The sequence below is a fragment of the Colias eurytheme genome, chromosome 15, assembly GCF_061535395.1.
Source record: "Colias eurytheme isolate Ceu_HAF_F1 chromosome 15, ilColEury1 Martin Lab GWU primary, whole genome shotgun sequence".
Lineage (NCBI taxonomy): Eukaryota > Metazoa > Arthropoda > Insecta > Lepidoptera > Pieridae > Colias > Colias eurytheme.
The window spans coordinates 9,954,787-9,976,534 of NC_142994.1; the positions used below are offsets into that span (position 1 = coordinate 9,954,787).

Here is a 21,748-nt window from a genome sequence, read left to right on the forward strand (position 1 = left end):
TGGCGCGATCTTGTTAAGTATATTTATATGAAGGGCTCCACGAAGTGAAAAATTTTACCGACAATTATTTAAACATTTTTTTTAATGTGCAATAAGGACGGAAGTTCGAAAAAAATTCGTTAGTTAACATTTGTCTCATTTGTTGAAAAATTAACTTTAAGTAAAATTTCCAACGGAAGCAAATTCTTTGAAGTGTTCGGAATACACCATAATTTTTTAAAATTTTTAAATTAATATTTAATACCTTAAAAAAAATAATTAGTGTGACGTGCTCGGTTTTGAAGCCGCGCGCGCTAACTAAAAATGCCGCGCGGAGGCCTATTTTAAGCGTTAAATTAAAATTATAAATAATGGAGATAGAATTCCGGGAGTCGGGAGATTTTCGTTGGAAATTTACTCCTCTTTAAGAATCTTTTTTCAAAATTTCTGAAATGTTAATAATTTCGGAGTTATTAACAATAAACGAAATACCTATTTTTTTAAACTTAATTTGCCTATAACTTTTGCAATTTTTGTGTGCTAATAAACATTTCCGATACATTTTTCTAGACGTCATTCCGAATCAAATGAGCTATCGCACGTATTTTTAAGAGCCTTATCTCTAGTTTACGCCATTTTCAACTTATCAAGTAGACTACAATCACTACATAGTATAAAACAAAGTCGCTTTCTCTGTCCCTTTGTATGTTTAAATCTTTAAAACTACGCAACGGATTTTGATGCAGTTTTTTTAATAGATAGAGTGATTCAAGAGGAAGGTTTTAGTATATAATTTATTAGGTTTTAGACAAAGCGGGCGAAGCCGCGGGCGGTAAGCTAGTAGGTATATAAACTTACAACCATGGACGTGAACCCAAGGAAAGCATGTTTCGACGAGTGAAGGCCATCCTAGCTTAAAATTGATTAGTTGGTAGAAGAGGTTACAGTGCAACTAATGCTGATCTAACTGCGTCTGAATAAGATAGTTTTTGTACTTTAATCTAAACGTTGACAACGATTGAATAGGTATTGTGAAACGGAGGCGGCAAGTTATTCCAGCATTTAGTTGCATTGTACTTAAAGCTCCCCCTGAACGCCTCAGTTCGAAACTTATGTAGATACAAGATATACGAAGATGCCCTTGTTTTATATCTTTTTTGTTTTATATCTTTTGTTTGTATCACGTCCCCACGATAATTTATCATGGAGATACTGCGGTGTAGCTGTTTTCACTATTCCAAACAGTAAGGAGGCAAAATGCATGCGACGTCGATTTTCCATATTCAAAGTCTTTGCTTTGTTTAAATAAGGTGAAATATGACTTCTAGGTGGTATTTGCCAGCAAAATCGAGCACATGCATTCTGCACCCGCTGCACTGAATAGCTTGCTTCGTTCTAGCAAATAGACGGTGACCATACACAGTATCTCCATAATTAAACTTGGAGAGAATCAAAGTATCACACAGACGCATCTTAATGTCCGAACTTAAATACCTTTTCAGGCGATAGTACCTTCAGACGATAGAAACAGTTTGAAACTATTTTACTGATATGCCTTTCAAATCTTAAACCCTCGTCAAAGATGATTCCAAGGTTTCGAACCTCCTTAACGCGCTGTAAGACCGTCCCATTTATAGATACCTCAATACGCTGTTGTTTGTCAAGCTTTTCGATCTGTTGCGGTGTTCCCATGATTATATATTTTGTTTTGGCTGGATTAAGAACTAAAGAATTGTTTTCTGACCATTTATTTATTCGATCCAGGTCAGCACTCAAGTTTTCTAATGCCGATTGTGTTTCACTTGGTGAGAAAGAAATATAAAGTTGAAAGCTAAGATAATTCCTATTCCTAAACCTAACTACGAAGTCAATACTCCGCCTGCATTTCGTCCTATCGCTTTGTTATCGTGCATTTGTAAAATTTTCCATTCAATTTTAAATAAAAGGCTAGTGGCATTTTGAATCGAATGATCTTTTCTCCCATAGTGTTGTTGGTTTCCGTCGTTCTCGCGGTTGTTTTGACAGTCTTACATTTCTTGTGTCTCATATTCAATCAAGTTTTTCAACAGGCGCTGCAACTGTAGCCTGTTTCTTTGATATCAAAAGTGCCTATGATAACTTGGATATAAGTGCTGTGTTAAAAACTTTAGATGAGGTAGAAGCCGGGTCAAAAATTTGTAATTATCTTTGGTCGTATTTAAGTGAAAGGCGTCTCAGGATTGAAGCTGAGGGTGGAGTTGTGACGAGATCTACTGGACGGGGCTTAGCTCAAGGTGACCCAATTTCACCATTGCTTTTTAATGTTGCCACGTATAAAATTTGTAAAAATATTCAGAGTGTTAAAATGTCTCAATATGCCGATGATTTTGTTCTGTTTGCGTCAAATAAAAATTTGTTTAGTGCTGTAGAGGATGTGCAATCTGCGGGAAACATTTTTATTAATTTTCTAAATGGTTTGGGTCTTACAATTTCAACTTCAACAAGTAAAGTGTGTGTTTTCAAAAGGGGAACTAATAGAACGTTAGTAGATTTAAGTTTTGATAACGATTTGTTACCTGTAGTGAATGACGTCAAATATTTGGGCATGTGGTTGGATTGTTCTTTAAGATGGAAGAAACACATAGAGGAGATGGTCATTAAAGTGTCTAGGCATATTAATATTCTGAAAGTATTGGCTGGCCCCGGTTGGGGGATTCATCAAAAACATATAAGACGGCTTTATATTTCTCTCATTCGTAGCCGAATAGATTTCGCTTGTTTTTTATATGATAATTCAGCTAAAAGTTCATTACTCAAATTGGATAAAATTCAAAACCAGGCTTTGCGTGTAATAGGTGGCTATATACGTAGTACCCCTATTCATGTTATGGAGAATGACCTTTGTCTTCCTCCTCTGTTTATTCGAAGAAGGTATCTAGCGGGGAAGTTTTGGTTAAAGTGTAGGTCGTGTAAAAACAGTTTAGCAACTACGGCTCTAAATGAACTGTTTTCACTGAGTTGATCAAGGTATTGGAATAATAAAAAGCTTCCCCTTCTTGTTCGATCGCAAGCCGGATTATCTTCATTGAGATTACAGAGTTGTGTTCGACTTGAGATGTTCTCGATGGACACTTGGGTTAGTAATGTTAATGTCCAGGATTTTATTTCAGATACCATCCCGTCAGTAGATCGTGCCAAACGCACTTACCATCATCGTACTCTTGAGTCTATTTGTTCCCAATTCATCCTTACTAAATATGGAGCACACCACAAAATTTACACTGATGGCTCTAAATGCGCAAGTAGTGGTGGTGCGGCCGTGTTGGATTCATTTCTTGGATGCAGCCTTAAGTTCAAAGTTGATTCAGAGATATCCATTATGCATATGGAATTGATTGCTATCGCGGAAGCGTTGGCTTATATTCAATCTTTAAACTTCGGACGTTTTGTCATTTTAACTGACTCTAAAAGCTCATTGCAACATTTGGCTCGCGGTGCCTCTCAAGTGAGAGGAGTACCGATTGCCTATAAAATTTTAGAGTTAATTTTGAACTTAAAAGCTATTAATAAGGAAATAATCTTACAATGGATCCCTTCTCATATTCAGCTCAAAGAGAACGATGAGGTTGATTTATTAGCCAAACAAGCAGCAATAGATGGGGTACCCTTGGAGGTCACTCCATTGTACTCGGATCATTTTAAATATGTGAGTGATAAATGTTTATCCGATTGGCAGGAATATTTTGATGAAAGATCGCGGGAGAAAGGAATTTGGCACAGAACAATTCAACCACATGTACCTCGGTACCCATGGCTTGATGAGATTGTATGCGATAGGAGGACGTTGACAACTATTTTAAGATTACGTTCGGGACATATTCCATCGAATAAGTTTGCACATTTAATGCAGAAAGCCGATTCTCCGTTGTGCAATGATTGTGGTATTGTAGAAGATGTGCAGCATATTCTCATGGAGTGTGTTCGGAACGCGCAATTTAGACAACAAAATGATATCTTCCGCTGTATTAACAATGTCGGTTGTGTGAACAGCATTCTCACTTGTCCCTCGTCGGCAGAGGTGCGGGTGCTGGTCAGACTGACCGATGTTGGATTACAAAAATGATTGTATTGTTTTTTGTAGTTTGTATTTATATCTAATATAGTTTTATCCCGGAAATCCCACGGGAACGGGAACTATGCGGGTTTTCCTTTGAAACGCGGGCGAAGCCGCGGGCGGAAATCTAGTTTTTTATATTTAAGTGTTAATTGTTATTGGAATTGACGACGTGGTCGCTAAGCGACAAAGTCCCTTGGAAAATAAAGAATTAAAAAAAAATAAAAAAAAAAAAAACAATAACTATAAATCCATACCTTATCCGACGACGCGACCACCCTGATATGCACTTCGCCAGCACCAGCCTCTTTTTTTTTAAGATAATTATTCACTCTAGTCTCAATAAATATGCCGAGTTTCGACGTCGGCAGTTTCTTAGCGCTGAACTTGTTATCTTTCCGTTTGGCCCCCTTCTTCTTCAAACAATTATCACAGCAGAAGCCTTGAGGCCAAATCGAGTCGTGGTGCAGCACGCATATCTGATGCTGCTTCCTCCCGCAATCTGTACACACTACGAAGGGCTCTTGTTCCAGATGGTCATTCTTCATTTCTTTGAACTGATCTTTTTTGATTGCGCTGAAAAGTAATTTTGTTTTATTATTCTGTCAAGAGTCATACAAGGTAAGAAGTATATTTCTAGTTTTTTAAATGTACTAAAGAAAATTTATTCAATATTTACATAGCGAAAATGATGACTATTTTCATTCGGTAACAACAACATAAATAGTGCTGAACGCAACATTATTAAGAATATTATTTAATATTGAATCTTACGAAAGTAAAATTTAATGAATCAATTTCTCAATAAAATATATAACAATTTACACCTTGTAATAATAACATTAAAAGATGTCGGTATATACTCACGTCTGCGGCTGCAGCAGGTCGTCGCCGAGCGTGACGGTGTCGCCCTGGATGTCGTTGAAGCATTTCTGGCAGAAGGTGTATCTATCGGACACAACCCCATATGCTTTAAGACTGTTTGTGCAATCCCAGTGAGCCGTGACGTGAGATGTGAAGCGTGACACTTGACAGGAGCGTGCGGGGGGCGTGGACGGGCCAAAACAAATTAGTAAGCGATAAGCACAGAGCAAGTAATATACAAAGAGAATACAAATACTATAATATAGGCGATGAGAACATAAAGGGGATTAGTTCCGTGGCGCTTTGGCTCGGGACCTGCAGTAATACATACACCCCGAACCAACACACACAGTTAAAATGTACACACGTCAACTTTGAACCCCATACAAAGCTTCGAATGTAGACTTCTGACTTAGTAAATAGTACACAGTTATTGCTACAGGTCCATTGTTATATACAAGCCAAAGTAAGAGGACATAGTGACAATTAGAAATGGTAGATTGTATGAGCTGTTGATGTCCAGTATAAGTGTATTTTTATAGTAAGACAATTATACTGTATTTGTTGATATTGCCATGAAAGCAACAGAAAGCCTTGTAACATAGATATACAGGACAAGAGTTCAGACAACACTCATTATGCATTCTTCATTACAATATATTATGCAGGGTAAGAAACACAGATTTAATAAAGTTTTAAATATTGTTAAGAATTAAATGGCAATTATTTTATGAAGAATACACTTTTCCCCTAAGTATAGACAATATTTTAGTTTAGTACACATACACATTTCAAACAGGATATCATACAAGCTTCATGAATGCACAAAAATGCCCACTTAAATAAGATTTTCTGATAAATTTTTACTAGCCACATTTTAAAATTTACAAAAGAAGTCTTAAAATACAGTGTTAGTTCATGTTCTGGGGCTATTATTAATTAAACTTTACAAAAAATATAAACAATCAATAAATTCACATAGTTTTCAACATAATGTAGAAAACGAATAATTTCCCTATCTATATTAAAAATTATAGACATAGGTCGTCACAGGTATGGGGTACGCCACTGCCAGCAGGCAGAAATGATAACTCAGGGGTGGATGTCAGTTCTTTACTAATAAAATACTTATACAAAGGTTGTGGATCAGTGGTCGCCTTTCCACACAAGGTCACAATACACTATATTATGAGAATGCACACAAGATCAAGTTAGGGTTTGCGCGGGAAACGTTAAAGTTAGGCGTAGTATCGCGTTCGCGGTTTATCCTCGACTGCCATAACGGCTGCACGCAGCACGTGCGGGAGACGCGCCGGCCGTTATAGAGGGGCGCGGGAGGTGAGGTGAACCTTATTGGCAAGCGTCCCGGCTGCACGTGCGGGAGACGCGCCGGCCGTTACAGAGGGGCGCGGGAGGTGAGGCGAACCTTATTGGCAAGCGTCCGCGAGAGGCCCTTGTGGGTAAGACACGGGTACCTACAAGACTACGGTTTACTATATACTCCCCCTCTAGTTCAGGTGTACGCCCTCGTTCCTAGACTAGCTGCTCTTTTACCTTCTTCGGTCGTCCGCGTTTCTTGACGGGGTTAACAGGTTCCGGCGGAGTATCATCGTTACTAATGAACGGGGTCAAATCTTGAACATGGTATTTCCCTATAATCCCGTGAGGCAGCTCCATACGCGCAATGTTGTACGTCGTAGGGCTTATCTTCTTGGTGATGACGTAAGGACCATCGCGTCTCGGCATAAATTTTGCAGTGAGTGCCTTTGAACCTTTGCTCAAGAGGTGCGATTTTAGTAGCACCTTATCACCCACCTTGTATTCTACCCGCCGACGCGACTGGTCGGCGTATTCTTTCGCCTTGTCCTGTTGCTTCTCGACTCGTTCTCTGATCGCCGACAACGAGCTGAGGAATCGTCGTAAGTAGGGTGTTATTTGTGGAACAAAGTTATCTTTGTCCAGTATGGCACGTTGGTCATGTGTTGCTTCCGAAGGTGACCGCAGCTCTCTTCCGAATGTCAGGTACGCCGGTGTTGTTCCTGTTGTACGGCAAACGGCACTATTCAGAGCAAATCTGATCACTGGCAAGTTCTTGGGCCAGGTACTATGGTCTCCTTCAACCAATCGTGCTAACTGTGCCTTAAGATCGCGGTTTTTCCTTTCTGCTGGGTTGGCTTCTGGGTGGTACAGTGGCACCAAGTTCTGTGTCACACCCAAGACTGACATACATTGACGCATGACTGCCGAAATGAACTGAACTCCGTTGTCGGATATGATCCGACGAGGCAACCCAAACCGCATGAAGAATTCTTCGATGAGGACACGTGCGCAGGCTTCAGTTGTAGCATCCTTAAGCGCGTATAGTTCTACCCATCTTGTGGCCGTGTCTTCAACGAGCAATATCCACCGTTCCCCTTCCTCTCCTTCCGGTAATGGGCCGAATAGATCTATGGCCAACACCTCGTTACGTTGATTCATGACGGGCGTCTGGAGGAGGCCTGGAGGCTTGTTATTGGTGGCCTTGTATCGTTGGCATTGAACGCAGGCTTTCACGTAGTCGGCTATTAACCTGCGCATTCCTGTGAAGAAGTATAGCTGTGATACTTTCTTGTAAGTATTGTCAATACCAGGATGCCCTGCTACTGCAGAGTCATGACATTGCTTCAAGATGTCTTGCTGTTGACCAGCTGGAACTACGAGTTGTGGTGATTCACTGTCCGAGTCGGGGTTATACCGGTACAAGACTCCTTGATCCATCATATATCCCCGCTCTGTCCATCGCTGGGCTGCGACTTCATCGGTGGCTTCGAGCTCCTTGACAATCTTCTCCAGTTCTGGATCTGCCAGCTGTTCCTGTCTCAACAGATCCGGTTTCTTCACAGGTACGTCTATTATTACAGAGCAAATGCCGCATTGATCGCGGGTTTCTCCTGAGCAGATCGGCCTACTTAGTGTGTCGGCCACAACATTTGCTTTACCTGGAGTATACTGGAATTGTATATCAAACGACTGGAGTTTGAGAGCCCACCGCACTAGCCGACCGGTTGGTGATTTTAAGGTCAGCAGCCAGCGGAGTGGTTGGTGATCACTTCCTATAATAACGGGTTGCCCATCGAGGTATGATCTGAAACGTTCGACTGCCCATACCACCGCCAGAGCTTCACGCTCGGTGGTAGAGTAGTTTCGTTCCGCTGAGGTAAGGAGTCGACTCGCGTACTCAATTGGTCTTTCCTTTTTTAACTCCCCCTGAAGTAACACAGCTCCTAAAGCGTAATTATTGGCATCCGTTCGTAATATAAAAGGCCGACTAAAATCAGCTTGGATCAAAATTGGGGCTGAAGTCAGCAACCGCTTGAGCTCATTGAAAGCTTGTAATTGAGCTGCACCCCAAGTCCATGGTTGGTTCTTTCGTGTCAAACGCGTTAATGGTTCAGCCACTTGGGAAAAGTTAGGAATGAATTTCCTAAACCACGAGCACGTTTGAAGGAAAGTTCTCATATGCTTGAGATTTGCCGGTTCCTTCATTTCGAGTACAGCGCTAACCTTATCATTGTCGATGGAGACGCCTTCCTGTGTGATTATGTGTCCAAGGTACTTTACTCTCTCCCTTGCAAAAACACATTTCTCTCTATTTACATGGAGGTTATATTCAGTCAAGCGCTCGAAAACTGCCTCGAGGTCTTTGAGATGCTGTTGGAACCCACCTGAGATTATCAGAAGGTCATCTAAGTAGGCTAACAGGACTACGTCCTTTAAAGATGCGCAGGAGCGGAGGCGGTCGATCAGCCGCTGGAATGTGGCCGGCGCGTTCTTGAGGCCGAAAGGCATGCGCTTAAAGCGATATATGCCGAGCGGAGATATGAAGGCTGTCTTATCCCTGTCTTCTACCTGGACGCTCACTTGCCAGTACCCAGATCTGAGGTCCAGCGTGCTCATGAAGCAGTTCCTTTTTGTTGATTGCAGGAGCTCATCAATTAGTGGCATAGGGTACGTGTCCGATTTGGTAACAGCGTTCAGGCGCCTGTAATCTACACAGAACCTGACGCCACCACGAGCCTTAGGTATCATCAACGCTGGAGCGCACCATGCGGACTCGCACTCTTCAATTATATCTTCCTGCAGCATTTTCTCAATTTCTTTTTTCATCACCTCTTTCTTCGCGGGATTCAAACGGTATGGGGGCACTGCTATCGGTGGGTGTTCACCTGTATCTATACGGTGCTCCGCGAAAGGAGTAGGAGCTCCCCCTAGACGGAAAATGTGCGCGTGCCTAACAAGAATCTGAGCGAGTTCGTCTCGTTCTGCTGACTCCAGCTGAGTGCCCTCGTCCTCCCGGAGAACATTTGTGGAGGCACACGTAGTGCCGCGCGAAGTTGGTTCAAAAAATAGCGTATGTTTAACGCGATGATTGTTGTCAAAATACCATATTTTCTTGGAGAAATTAATAACGACGCCCATAGCCCTAAGGAAATCTATGCCGAGTAATGTCTCGTTGTCGCCGGACTCAGGGAAAATAAGAAATGGTATTGTGATGATAACGTGTTCCAACCGCACCTGCAACGTGGTAGTGAGAACGTTCATTTCACGTGCGTGGCCATCGGCGAGTTTAATTTGCCTCGTCGAGGGCGTGAGCGGGTGGCCTTTGCGTAGAAGGAGAGCATATAGTGTGTAACCGGCAATACAGTGTTTCGCGGCAGTATCAATTAAAGCTGTACCATTTACTCCCAAAATCTCGATTTTGAAAATGGGACGTAAGTCGCGACGTTTGACGGTCCTATCGCCGACGCTACATGCCAACAAGTCGTCATCGTCCTTAACACGCACATAATTATCATCATAACAATATATTAAATTCACATCATCAGTAACGTTATTGTTTCTTTCATCCGTTGATTTTTGCGAACAATCTGACTTATTACAGGTTTTATATTTTGAAAATTTATTACATATAAAATCCGACTTAATACACTTTTGGTTAATATGCGAACCAATCGGATGAGCATCGTGATCATGATTGTTGTATGTATCGTTCGCGAATAAAATGTCCGATTGCCAGAACTCATTTTCATAAGGAATACCGGTCAGCATTTCACTATTAAAATAGTCATTGTTCACTGTATTTAACGAACGATTTTGAAAGTCACGATCGCGCACAGGTAATTCGAGACTATAGAACTTTTCCGATTTATTTACGTAATTTACGGCACTTTCACTCGCGTTATTATTATGACTGTAAGACTCACCTCTGTCCTCTAACTTACGACACTGTTCACGTCGGTGACCGTAGCGCTTGCAGTAGGTACAGTAGGGACGTGCATGACCCGAGCCGGAGGCCGAGGTCGTCGGAGGAGCCCGAGGTGTCGCGTTCACGCCAGGCGCTCCGCGCGCTTGCGGCTGCGGCGGCGCGGGCGCGTGCAGGGCTGCGGCGGCGCGGTGCGGCGGCGGCGAAACAGAGGCCGCAGGCCGCGCGCGCATCGCGGGCGCGCCTCGTGCCTGCGCTTCGCCGCCAGCGGAGGGAGCCGGAGCGGCGCGGAAAGTACTCGCGCCGGCGGACGGCGATGGCCTCGCTGTTGATGCTCGTCGTACCTCTTCTCCCATGGAGTCTTCAATATTTCTCGCGTGTTTTAGTAATTCGGCGAATGTCGTAAACTCCTCTCTGCGGAGTCGTTTTCTTATACGAATGTTTAACAGGCCGTATATCATATCTAGTTTCACTTTTTCCGTTAAGTCACTCGGTGGCAACCTTGCCAACAAGGCGCGAGCTTTCGCCACGAACACATCTGTATTTTCTTTCCCTTGTTCGTTTTCGAACAAGTCGCGGTATATTCTGTGGGGCGGCCGTCGGTCGCCGTAAGCGCTTCTTAAGTTAAATACGACCTCGTCCCACGTAGATATTTGATTCTTAATGCCTTGCCACCAGGTGGCCGCATCATACGTCAACAACATTGACATCCCTTTAATTGCGTTGGTATCAGCCACGTTGGCGCACTCTTTGTAGCTTTCCACTGCGTCTATGAATCCTTCTATCGATTCGTTCGGTGCGCCGCTAAATACCGCCTTATGCTAGGCGTCCACTAGGCGGATCGGGCCGGGCCGCATCGCAACGCAAAAATACGCCGGCCTATGTTTTGTATGAAACATCGTCCATTAGCGACGGATCGGGTCGGGGCGGGCCGCAACGCATTGGCGGATATCGCTTCGCAGGCGGATTTCTGCCGGCGGTGCGCTGCGGCCCGGCCCGCCCCGACCCGTCTAGTGGACGCAGGCAGGCGGATGTGAGCGGCGAGCGTCTGTTAGATAAAATCCGCCTAGGCGGTCCGCCGCGCCCCGTACAGGTGGACGCAGGAGCAAACAGCGCGTCCATTAGAGACGGCCCGTTGCGATGCGACCCGCCCCGATCCGTCTCTAATGGACGCCTAGCATTACACCGCGCAAAATTACCGTTCTCGGCCGTCGGCGCGGGAGTCGAGGTCATTGCACGGTTTCCCATAACACTATCCAGGATTTCTTTTATCGCATTTGTTTGTGTTCTCTGAAGACCTTCCAGGAGCATGGAAACACTCTCTTGCGAGTATGTTGCGTCAGCGAAGTGAGGGGCGGGGGGGGGGGTTGGGGAATGCGTGTTGCCAATGCCAAAATGTCTGGAAAACACTTGTCTTTGAACAAATACTGACCGACCATTCACCTATTCTGCTATGTATTTCTGGAGTAAATATTAAAAGATGCTTTGCAGAAAACAAAACGTACCATAAAACAACAATGGATTTTATGGTTATGGAAAAATCATTATCGAAGGAAACATGGCAGGAGTTATATGAAATTAGTGATGCAAATGTTGCTGCTGATTTGATGATACAAAAACTCTCGTCCTTTATAATTCAACATACCCAAACAAAAATAGTAAACAGGAAGCTAAAACCTTTGAAACCTTGGATTACTGTAGGCGTAGTTAGGTCGATAAGGAAGAGAAACAAATTACACATGAAGGTTAAAAAGGCACCAGATAATATAAATCTAAGAGATAGGTATATTAAATATAGAAATGTCTGCAATAATATCATAAAATCACTTAAAAGGAAATATTATAAGGATCAACTTCTCAAAAGTAAAGGAAATATTAAAAAAACATGGCAAATAATTAAAGATGTCTGCAATTTGTCAAAACGAAAAGATCCTTCTAGAGAACTTCTACGAACAGATAACAACCCGATCGGGTCATTGAACAATGTTAACGCATATTTTACCTCCGTTGGTAGCTCGCTGGCAAATCTTACTCTGCAAAAATTAAACACGACACAATATGAACTCTCTGCCCACTGTAAAAAATCAAATTCACCACTCAATTCCATGTCGCTTCTCCCCACTGACCCAGTTGAAGTGAGAAATGTTATTCTCAGCCTAAAACCCCATAGCGCTCCTGGCTGGGATAATATTCCCGCTAATATACTTATAAAATTTGTAAATTTTCTAGCCGAACCCTTTTGTTTTTTGTGCAATTTAAGTCTGGAAACTGGAGTGTTTCCATCAGCCTTTAAAAGAGCCATTGTTAGCCCAATTCATAAAAGTGGAGATAAAACCAATCCAACAAATTATAGACCCATTTCTTTAATTTCAACACTATCTAAAGTCCTAGAGAAACTTGTGAAAAGAAGATTAATGAGGTTTCTGGAGAGCAACAATATTCTCAGTGTCAACCAGTTTGGCTTTAGAGAACGAACTTCAACTGAAGATGCAGTCCTGTCACTGAGTTCAAAAATTGTTCATTACCTAGACAATGGGTACAAGTGTTTAGGAGTTTTTCTCGATCTGCAAAAGGCATTCGACACAGTATCCATTCCCATCCTTCTGAAAAAGCTGGAGAATGTAGGCATAAGGGGAATCACGCTTGATTGGTTCTCTGACTACTTATTGGGTAGAAGGCAGTCTGTAAAGGTAGAGGGCCATGAAAGTGACTGTCTAGAATGCACATATGGCGTCCCGCAAGGTAGTACTTTGGGACCTATCCTTTTTCTTGTTTATATCAACGAACTATGTGATATCACCTTACCTGGACTGGATCTTCTTATGTTTGCTGATGACACTGTTTTACTAGTTCATGAAAAGTCTTGGAGTACTGTGGCAGAGCTTGCTGAAAAATGTCTTTCTGTAGTGACCTGTTGGCTCGAAAATAGTCTGCTGTCAATAAATACTAGTAAAACTAAATACATGTGCTACAGTATGACATCTAAAGGTGCCGCAAGTCAAGACATGATTATTAAAATACATACCTTTCCATGTAACCGTAGTAATTATGTGGCCCCCTGCAATTGTTCCACACTCTTGCGGGTTAATACAATTAAATACCTAGGTGTTGAGATTGATGATAAATTGAATTGGACTTCACATATTTCAAAACTTACTTCAAGAATACGTCAGCTAATTTATATCTTTAATAATTTAAAATCTGTGGCAGAACAAAATCTAGTGATATCTACTTATAAAGCTTTGTGCGAATGTATTATAAGATATTGTATATGTGCTTGGGGTAATGCATCCAAATCCCTCCTTATATTAGTAGAGCGAGCGTGCTCAGAGAGCATTACTCAAAGTTTGTCTTAAACTTCCATGTAGTCACCCAACAACCGATGTATATAAAAATCCAATGTACTAAGTATAAGAAAGCTGTTCATTTTTGAAATCTTACGTCGCTACCTTAAAAAAGATGTTCCACACTTACCGGAAAGTAACAAACGTGTCGATCGGTGTCCGTTTCCTATAACAAAATCAAAATTCGCACAGAAACAGTACAAAGTAGTTGCACCTCGACTATACAATAAAATTAATAAGGAAATTAAAATTAAAAAATTAAATAATCATAAAATAAAAAAATGTATACTTACGTGGCTAGAGAAGTTTGACTACGACGAAATTGAAACCTTGCTAGGATCTATAATTTAAGCGTGCTTAAAGAAAGGAAATAAAAATTATAATAATAAATAAATATTATAATATTGATATACTTCACACATAAAAGCACATCTTACACGCACACACACACACACACACACACAAACACTCACACACACACACATACTCACACTCACACTCACTAACACATACACACACAAACATTAAAGCGCTTTCCACCTTTACTTGTAATTTTTGAAATTTTCTTTTGTATAACGTAGGTATACTGTTAAGAATTTAATGGGAGAAGCCACTGGCTCCTGAGACACAGTATTTAACTAATTCAGGAGCCTATGGATTCATATATAAGCTGTACCTATTTATTTATGTCAATAAAGTTATTATTATTATTATTAGCACACGGAGATAAATACCAACAAAAAATATTAAAAGATGTTGCATCATCCCCCTCGCCGCCATGCTGGTACTCCTGTTGTTGCTGATGCGCGTCGTCTCTGTTGCCATGTCTGGTACGCGTCATTACGGATAGTTCGTACGAATTCAACTACACAACACGAATCGTTTAATCACTAATCCACCCACTGTTGGGACGCCAGATATAGACATAGGTCGTCACAGGTATGGGGTACGCCACTGCCAGCAGGCAGAAATGATAACTCAGGGGTGGATGTCAGTTCTTCACTACATAGTATAAAACAAAGTCGCTTTCCCTGTCCCTATGTCCCTTTGTACGCTTAAATCTTTGAAACTACGCAACGGATTTTGATGCGGTTTTTTTTAATAGATAGAGTGATTCAAGAGGAAGGTTTATATGTATAATAACATCCATTAAATAGTGGAGAAGTACTGTTATTTTTGAGGTTTCTAATGTGATGTCGTAAAAAATTACATTTTTTCCGCTTACATTGCAAACGCAGGCTGAACCCTACGAGTTTTATCAAAATAATGTACTAAGTATTATACACATTGAAAAGGTCTACAGAAAAGTCCGCGATGGTATATGTCTATCTCTTATGGATAACCCACAATAACTTTTTTTTGTCATTTACTTTTTACGACAAATAATGGCTAATTTTCGATGCGATTTTAACCAATACAGCATTAATCCTTAGCCAATTAAATACCTTGAATACATTGTTCATTTAATATAGATCTATATGGCCATTACACCGTATGATTTAAGTGAATATTTTCGGAGATATTACAGATTTAAAAATTACGGGACGTACCGTTTGCGACGGTACCGGCCGGCCGCCCGGCTATCTATTTTATACCCGTGCGAAGCCGGAGCGGGCCGCTATGTTTTTATATACAACGTTCACAGTTTTTCTGTAGTGTATTTAGTATCAGCATTGCACCCGTGCGAAGCCGGGGCGGGTCGCTAGTTACTAATAAAATACTTATACAAAGGTTGTGGATCAGTGGTCGCCTTTCCACACAAGGTCACAATACACTATATTATGAGAATGCACACAAGATCAAGTTAGGGTTTGCGCGGGAAACGTTAAAGTTAGGCGTAGTATCGCGTTCGCGGTTTATCCTCGACTGCCATAACGGCTGCACGTGCGGGAGACGCGCCGGCCGTTATAGAGGGGCGCGGGAGGTGAGGTGAACCTTATTGGCAAGCGTCCGCGAGAGGCCCTTGTGGGTAAGACACGGGTACCTACAAGACTACGGTTTACTATAAAATATATATATCCGACAACGCGGTCTTTCACTTTTACATTATCAAGAACAAAATATGTAACTATTGAATCACGGATCGTGTTCATCATTATAGTGCATGTTAAAGTTTCCCATTAAATTAGGCTTCATTGCACTTGACTAGATGGTGCGCTCGATTTACCCCGTCTCGGGTTACGGCGTAATGTCGCATTGTCTTTAGACAGCGTTGGATATCGGCGCCTATGTCTTAGAGCTAGCGCGCACCACGACTTTATGCAGCGTGATTATTTTATCGCAGAAATACAACGTATGAGTTACTATGACAATGCGCGCACATGCGATTAAATAATCGCAGCGATTTTAAAATTGTGATTTGTCACATTTTGTTGCGACTGCTCGCGACGCGATTGTCGCGAAAATGAAATGCAGAATATGAAATTGTATGGTACCGCGCGCACTGCGATAATAAAATCGCACACTCGGGCCCGGCCGGCACTTCACTTGTGTTTCGTCTGTCCAACAGTAAACATCGTAGTGGTATAGGTACTGTTTGGTAAACATAAACTCAGTAATCTGTCAAAAGTTTGAATTTATTTATTTAACACTTTATTGTGCAAGAAACAAAATATACATAAAGGTTACAATAATAAAAAAAATAAAAAAAGCACAAATGGCGGCCTTTTGGCGGAATTTTCATTCTATAATAGCCAAAGAATTTTTTGGGATACATCCATATCAGAAATACAATGAACTTCCATGTATGGATATCCATACATGGAAGTTCATTGTATTTCTGATAAAAGAAACCTTTGACAATTCTATCTGCTGTAAAAGGATGAGTCCAATATTGACGAACTTTCTTTTTTTTCCTTCTTATCCTCCGAAGTAGTAAATAAAGACAAGCAACTTGTACGAAATCCTTGATGAAAGTGAGTAATGATCACTATTAAATTATCGCTGTGCGCGCACCGTACTCTCTGCGATTTTCTACAGCGCGATTTTGAAATCGTGTCGCAAAAATTAAAATCGTGGTGCGCGCTTGGCTTTAATCATTATGTGGAAAGCTAAGTATGATAGTTGTAGCGCTAGTAGTTTATTAGTTACTAGCGACCCGCCCCGGCTTCGCACGGGTGCAATGGCGGCCGGCCGGTACCGCCGCAAACGCTACGTCCCGCAATTTTTAAATCTGTAATATCTTCGAAAATATTCACTTAAATCATACGGTGTAAAGGGCCATTTAGATCTATATTAAATGAACAATGTATTCAAGGTATTTAATTGGTTAAGGATTAATGCTGTATTGGTTAAAATCGCTTCGAAAATTAACCATTATTTGTCGTAAAAAGTAAATGACAAAAAAAAGTTATTGTGGGTTATCCATAAGAGATAGACATATACCATCGCGGACTTTTCTGTAGACCTTTTCAATGTGTACAATACTTAGTGTAATTTTGATAAAACTCGTAGGTTTCAGCCTGCGTTTGCAATGTAAGCGGAAAAAATGTAATTATTTACGACATCACATTAGAAACCTGAAAAATAACAGTACTTCTCCACTATTTAATGGATGTTATTATACATATAAACCTTCCTCTTGAACACTCTATCTATTAAAAAAAACCGCATCAAAATCCGTTGCGTAGTTTCAAAGATTTAAGCGTACAAAGGGACATAGGGACATAGGGACAGGGAAAGCGACTTTGTTTTATATTATATGTAGTGATGATTAAGTTACAAATATGTATTTCTCCGATCCGGTTCCGGTAGTCTATCTGTCAATACGTACGTTAGTAAGCTCCGTGATTAAAAATCGAAAACAAGTGCACAAGATCAAAAAACTCGTGAAATTTCGGTGTTTCGTAATTAGTAAACCATCAAAACCTAGAAGAAAGTGGAGAATTTGCAGAAGGGGCTAAGATTAATGCGAAAAAGTGCAGTGAATACTCATTGTGACATATCATAACAATTCATGCTAAGTGAAGTTAGTCGCTAATCAATCTGTCATCCATCAAGCATACCAACCTAACAGAAAGACAGTTTACAAGTGTTGCAAGCAAAAAATTATTAAATATACGAAAAGGGTTACCACTACAAATTAGAAAAATTCCCACAAATTCTTAGTGTTGCAAGTTAAGAATTAACAAAGAAAAATAGGGAAAAACAATTGCAAAAATAAAAATAAAAATGAACGAACAGATGGAATTACTATTTTCAAAATTGGACGCGAAGCTAGATGAAAAACTCAAACAACAAACTCTTACGCTTACAACAGCAGTTACGAAAAATGTCATGGAAGTAATTGATGAAAAGATGAAAACTTTAATGGAAGAAAACGTTCATTTAAAATCTAAAATAACGAAACTGGAACACAGAATAACTAACTTGGAAAATGACAAGCGGAAAAGCAACCTGATATTTTTTGGCGTCGATGAAAATGGAAAAAGAGAAGCAGAACTTGTTGACTACATTAAAGATATCATCGAAGAAGCAGAAGTACATCTAGACAGCCACGAAATAAAGAACATATACAGAATTGGAGCGAAAACCAGCAAAAATCGCCCTGTGGTAGTTACATTCTCTACTATGTGGAAGAAACATCTAATATTAAAATCAAAATCAAAACTACCACCAGGCATCTATGTCAAAGAGGACTTTCCCAAAGATGTCCTTGAGGCTCGGAAAAAACTACAGTCCAAAGTTGAGGAAGAATGGAAAAAGGGAAACATAGCTTTTATGAGAGGAGACCAGCTTGTAATTAAAAAGCAAAAAGACAATCAGCGTGAAAAAAGGAAGAGAGACAAAACTGTATCCCCCAACTTACCAACGTTGAAAAAACCGAACACGCATAACGAGCTCGAGAACAAAGCAAATAAAGCAAAGAGTACGGGGCAAAAAGACATATTGAAACCAAACATATTACAGTACATGGGTAGAGACAGAACTACATCAACCTCAAACTCAGAAAGTTCAAAAAACTAACAAGCTCACACAATAAACTTAAACAAAAACCAACAACTAGAACCGGAAATTCAAAACAAAAACAGGAAAAACAACCATTTAATAATTTTAAAAAATACTTAAAAAAATCCTTCCCACCACGGTTGGTCGCCGAGGGAAGTGTAGACCATAACCCTCCAGATTATTATAATTATAATAGAAAAATAAATAGAATCAATATTGCAACATTAAACACAAGAACTCTAAGAACACAAGATACACTTGCAGAACTGAATATTGCCATCCAAGAGATAAAGTGGGACATACTAGGAATCAGTGAAATGAGAAGAGAAGGCGAAACGATATGTGAATACCAAGATTACATATTGTTTAACAAAGGCGAAAAGGGAGGCAAAAGAGGAGTTGGATTCCTCATAAAGACGACTCTGAAAAAACAAATACAAAACATCTATGGTATCTCTGAAAGGATAGCAGTGCTTAACATTAAATTACCAAACTATACAAAGACTTGGACTATCATTCAAGCATATGCACCAACTGAGCAAGCTGCAGAATCAGAAACAGAGTCCTTCTATGCCGACCTGGCAAAAGTTATCAGGAATTATACAAACAACCATATCATACTGATGGGAGATTTTAATGCCCAAGTTGGGGAAAAACAAAATGAGGAGGAGTATGTTTTGGGCAGATACGGATATGGCAAAAGAAGCTCTAATGGCCAAAAGCTTGTGGAATTCTTGTTAGAACACAACCTAACTCTCCTCAGCAGTATATTCAGAAAACATCCAAAAAATAAATGGACATGGATCTCACCAGATGGCAGATATAAGAACGAAATAGATTATATGATGAGCAATTCCCCTAAGGCGTTTTCAAATACAAGCGTGATATCAAAACTAAATTTTAACACAGATCATCGGATGGTCAGAAGTACAATTCTGGCATTACCACCAAAAAAAGGAAGGAAGAACATTACCACTTATAACTCAATCCTAACCACCACGGAAAATTACAAAAGAATTGGCATGTCTATAAAAGATAGTTTTAAAGAACTAACATTTGAAAATGAAACCGACATCACAGTAAATTATGGAAAATTGGAAAAAAAACTTGCTACAACTATTAATACCAACAAAACCAAAAACAAGTACCCGCTTAGCGATGAAACCATCCAACTAATCAACCGCAGAAAATCCTTACTGGCCCAAGGAAAAAACAAAGAGAACATAAAAATAATTACTGAAATAAGCAAACAAATCAACAAAAATATGAGGAAAGACCGTAAAAATAAGAGATTAGAAGTGTTAGAGAGACAAGTAATGAGAACAGGTGGTGTAAGAAAAGCTCTAAAAGAACTGAGAGAATCAGGAAAAGAGTGGGTGCCCAAACTAAGGAAAAAAGAAGATACTATCACAAACAGGAAATGTATACAGGAACTAGCCACGACGTTCTATAAAGAACTTTACTCTAACAAAGACGCACACAACCATCCTAATTTACCACCATCTCAAAGTATAACAGCAGAAAGCATGCCAGATAGGGAACCCGATATTTTGAAGAGTGAAGTAGAAAAGGCAATAAAAAGTTTAAAAATGGAGAAAGCTCCGGGACCAGACAAAATAAGGAACGAGATGTTAAGAGGCACTATTGAAGAACTAGTACCAATACTTACCAAGATGTTCAACCAAATTTCGATATCTGGATATGTACCAACACAATGGGAAACTTCACATATAATCCTACTACATAAGAAAGGCGCAAAGGATGACATCAGTAACTACCGACCTATAAGCTTAATGTCGAATGTGTACAAAATTTTCGCAAAGGTCATTTTGGACAGGATAAGCGCAAAATTAGACGAAAGCCAACCAATAGAGCAAGCTGGATTCAGACGTAACTTTTCTACAATAGACCACATCCACACACTAAAACAGATTATTGAAAAGTATAATGAGTTCAACAAAACATTATACATAGCCTTTATAGACTATGCTAAAGCATTTGATTGTATTAGTCACAAAGCAATATGGGAAAGCTTACGAAGGCAAGGTATACCTGCTTCATATATCAACATTATTAAGAATATATATTCAAACAGCAAAGCAAAAATCCAATTGGAAGCCTTGGGTAAAGAATTCAGAATCAAGAGAGGAGTTAGACAGGGTGACCCAATGTCGCCGAAGTTGTTCTCAGCAGTTCTGGAGAACGTCTTTCGTAATCTGGACTGGGAGCACCTAGGCCTCAACGTAGCTGGAAGAAAACTAAACCACTTAAGATTTGCGGATGATCTTGTTCTTCTGGAAGAAAATCCAAAGACACTCGGGAAGATGATCAAATCTCTAAATAAAGAGAGCTCGAAAGTGGGTTTAAAAATGAACATAACAAAAACAAAACTGATGACCAACTCGGTAATGGATCCCATTGTAATCGAAGATCAACAAATAGAATATGTCGACGAATATTGCTACTTGGGTCAGATAATCTCCCCAAGAGACCAAACAACTAAGGAACTAAATAAAAGGATTGCTAATGGATGGAAGAGATTTTGGTCTCTGAAGGAAATTGTAAAATCAAAAGATCACAGCATGGCAATAAAAAGAAAAGTATTCAACACCTGTATCCTTCCTTGCATAACCTACGGCTGCGAAACATGGTCCCTTACCAAATACCATCGAGAAAAATTAGCAAAGTGCCAGAGAAGCATGGAACGGAGCATCACAAGATCAAAAAGGCAAGATCGAATCAGTAACCTGCAATTAAGAGAGAAAACAAAACTGACTGATATCCTGGAAAGAATAGACCTCCAAAAATGGAGATGGACCGGCCATATGTTGAGATCTAGACAAGAAAAATGGAGCCAAATTGTGACTAACTGGTATCCAAGAGATGGCAAGAGAAGTCGAGGACGTCAACATATGCGCTGGGAAGATGAGCTTAAACTTACCGCGGGACCCAATTGGAGGAGAGTAGCCAAAGACCGGAAACAATGGAAACTACTGGAGGAGGCCTTTGCCAGAAGGCACACTGAGCTGAGAGATATTCTATAGAAAATAATTCATACATAAAAATCACTAAGAAAATTATACAGTCAAAAAAAAACTATCCTCACCCAGTTTAAAAGGCTAAATAAATAAATAAATAAATGTATTTCTATAGAGAAAACTATAATTCAATAATAATCAAGTGTAGGTTAATTTTTTTTTTATTTCTATCCTTAAAAATTCACACTATAAAGGTATTGCAAGTAGTAGTGAATTGAAAATTCTGATGATAATTAACACG

General features: G+C 40.2%; 1 protein-coding gene across 6 annotated transcripts in view; it reads right to left on the minus strand.

Moving 5' to 3' along the window:
• Positions 1-21,748, minus strand: part of LOC149902544 (CREB-binding protein-like) — a 44,822-nt gene that overhangs the window by 18,218 nt on the left and 4,856 nt on the right. For 4 of the 6 annotated variants that reach the window (XM_090110491.1, XM_090110490.1, XM_090110489.1 and 1 more), the window contains 2 exons: positions 4,940-5,050; positions 4,330-4,648 (listed from right to left, as the gene is read on the minus strand). In XM_090110491.1, the coding sequence (XP_089966617.1) occupies positions 4,330-4,648; positions 4,940-5,050 (430 nt within the window). The remainder of the gene's footprint in view (positions 1-4,329; positions 4,649-4,939; positions 5,051-21,748) is intronic. The other 2 variants (XM_090110492.1, XM_090110494.1) reach the window with 1 other exon arrangement.